The sequence below is a fragment of the Nestor notabilis genome, unplaced genomic scaffold (genome assembly GCF_000696875.1).
Source record: "Nestor notabilis isolate BGI_N333 unplaced genomic scaffold, ASM69687v1 scaffold29455, whole genome shotgun sequence".
Lineage (NCBI taxonomy): Eukaryota > Metazoa > Chordata > Aves > Psittaciformes > Psittacidae > Nestor > Nestor notabilis.
The window spans coordinates 25,358-27,903 of NW_009931055.1; the positions used below are offsets into that span (position 1 = coordinate 25,358).

At 37.4% G+C, this 2,546-nt stretch overlaps 1 protein-coding gene across 1 annotated transcript; it reads left to right on the plus strand.

Annotated features, from left to right (window-relative positions):
- The first annotated feature begins 283 nt into the window (after positions 1 to 283).
- On the plus strand, positions 284 to 2,298 carry CDC42EP3 (CDC42 effector protein (Rho GTPase binding) 3). The gene has a single exon (XM_010015704.1). The coding sequence runs from the start codon at positions 463 to 465 to the stop codon at positions 1,228 to 1,230; it is 768 nt and encodes a 255-aa protein (XP_010014006.1). The 5' UTR covers positions 284 to 462; the 3' UTR covers positions 1,231 to 2,298.
- Positions 2,299 to 2,546: the final 248 nt, after the last annotated feature.

Consider the following 2,546-nt stretch of genomic DNA (forward strand, 5'->3'; position numbering starts at 1 on the left):
TTTTATCCTGCCTAATGAAGGGAAGCAACATCATAAAGCTAATCTGCAGGCTGGAACTGTCACTACCATTACCAATTTTTTCTTTCATTGTAAAAATGAGACTGAATGAACCATGAAAAATAAATGAATGATAACCTGATTTTGTATCCCATGCAGGTTTTCTCAAGTTCTGGAAGTAGCAGGGTGTTTGGTTGCTAGCTGGCCTGAAACTTGTGGTCTACATTGAAAGATCTGCCTTGAGAGACATTAACCTTCACGTACCCCACAATTCTTTGCATCAGAAGAAAGGGGCTTCGTGTGCACAAGTGGATCAAGACGATGATGTAACCTTGATAACGCTGAAGGTCTGAAGGTCTCCTGAGAATAACTGACTTCGTAAGAGGCTTCTCCATCCCCTCTCTTTACTCTATTTTTTTTTTTTTTTTTTTTTAACAACTTCCTCTCACAGAAGCTACAAGCAAGATGCCAGCCAAGACTCCCATCTACTTGAAAGCTGCTAACAATAAGAAAGGGAAGAAATTCAAACTAAGGGATATCTTGTCTCCTGATATGATCAGTCCACCACTTGGAGATTTTCGTCACACTATACACATTGGAAAAGAGGGACAACATGATGTTTTTGGAGACATCTCCTTTTTGCAGGGCAACTATGAGCTATTGCCTGGAAATGAAGGAGAAACCAGACTTAGCCAGTCTGGTGGCCACAATGAATTCTTAAGGGCAAACAGCACTTCTGAATCCATGTTTACAGAAACTCCATCACCAGTGCTCAAAAATGCTATTTCCCTTCCTGCCATTGGGGGTTCCCAAGCCCTTACATTGCCCTTATTGTCACCGGTGACATTTAATTCAAAGCAAGAATCCATTAGGTCATCAAGAAATCCTAGGCTTAGTTGTGAGCCAGTAATAGAAGAAAAATTGCAGGAGAAAAGTAAACAGATGGAGGATGGAGAAACATACAAAGATGACATATGGGAGCAAAATGGTGGTTCTTCGCATTTTACTAATGGTAGAGACAGTCACTCATCCAGCTGTTCTGAACAATGCACTGATTGGCAAACAGTTGATTTATTTGATGACAGCCGACTTTCATGTGAACTAACCAAGACAAAGACTAAGTCAGAAGAGTCCCTTTCAGATCTTGCAGGCTCTCTTCTCTCATTACAACTTGACTTGGGACCTTCACTTTTGGATGAGGTCCTCAATGTAATGGACAAGAATAAATCTTAGAACTGGTACTCTCTTGCTTCTGTACAAGTGATTCACTTAAAACCAACCAAACAAAAAATAGTTCAAAAGCAGACATTTAAAAAATCAGCTGTATTTGCAGTTGTTTGACGGGTTTTCTAAAAATATTCTTAAAATACTATTTTTTTACCTATTGTTTTTCATGATTTTTATTACACTAAATTCTCATAGCAGGAAGGTAAATTTTAATAACTGTTTTCAGCAAATGTAAAATGTTTTTAAGTACCAGTATTAATTATCAGAAAATTAAGAAACAGAGTTTGAGGATAATACTGATAGTGACATTTGGTTAGTTCACTTCTACAGGCTTCTGAATATATGAGAATCTCTTAAGTGTCAGAAAGGAGACTGATATTAATTATTCACTTTATAAATTATTACAACATCACTTTACATGTAGGCCTCTTTCTAGAACCTTGTGTTTGAGGGTTTGATCGTGTTTTTTCTTCATTTTCCGTAGTACCGTTTCTGTTATACCTTCACTGTAGCTATTCTCTCGGTCTTATACTACCACTCTGTATTCAGATGTGAGCAATTTGAAGGCTTTTTCAGCTTGAACATCTGGTCCAAAGTCTCAGCTGCTTAAATGAGTATGCACAAACTTACATAAGTTGAGGCTTGGGCCTGACATTGTATATGAAATGATATGTTGTAAACAGGTGACACATGCAAGATGATATGGTTAAATTATTTTGAAAGTTGAAATATATTTTCTGTGTGCATATTGGCTTTTTGCTGCAGAGCCTACACATACAGTATCTCATCAAAATAGTTGCTTGGCATTATTGGTGTTTTTCTGAAAACTGTATATTTGTGTGTTTGGAAAGAAATATGTATTGATACTCCTTGCTTCTTTTTCTTCATTTATTCCCACAACATGCTTAAACTTGCAACCAATTATTTTAATTTCTGAAGAAGGCACTGGTTATTCACAATGCTTGTGATGTGTGCTGCAACAGCCAATGTTTTGGGAAATGTGGATCCTTTAATACAGTATCTACATGGATTGCATAGATATCTTGTGCAATACAATAAAAACCCCTTTAAATTGCTGTGTCTTTGTGATTCAGTACATAGCCTCACCAAAACAAAGTTTTGTTTTCTGCTGTAATGAAACAGACTGCAGTACAGTTGCAGAAGTACAGGATCCGGGGCAGATCAGTTCTACTGTCTTAATTCAGTTGACTTCTGAAGCTTGCTTCCTGAGGTTCTAAGGGCAAACTCCAAGCAGGTGTAGACCCTGGGGTCTACATTAATTTTAAGTAATTGCAGACAAGAAGATAATACTTCGGTCCTAG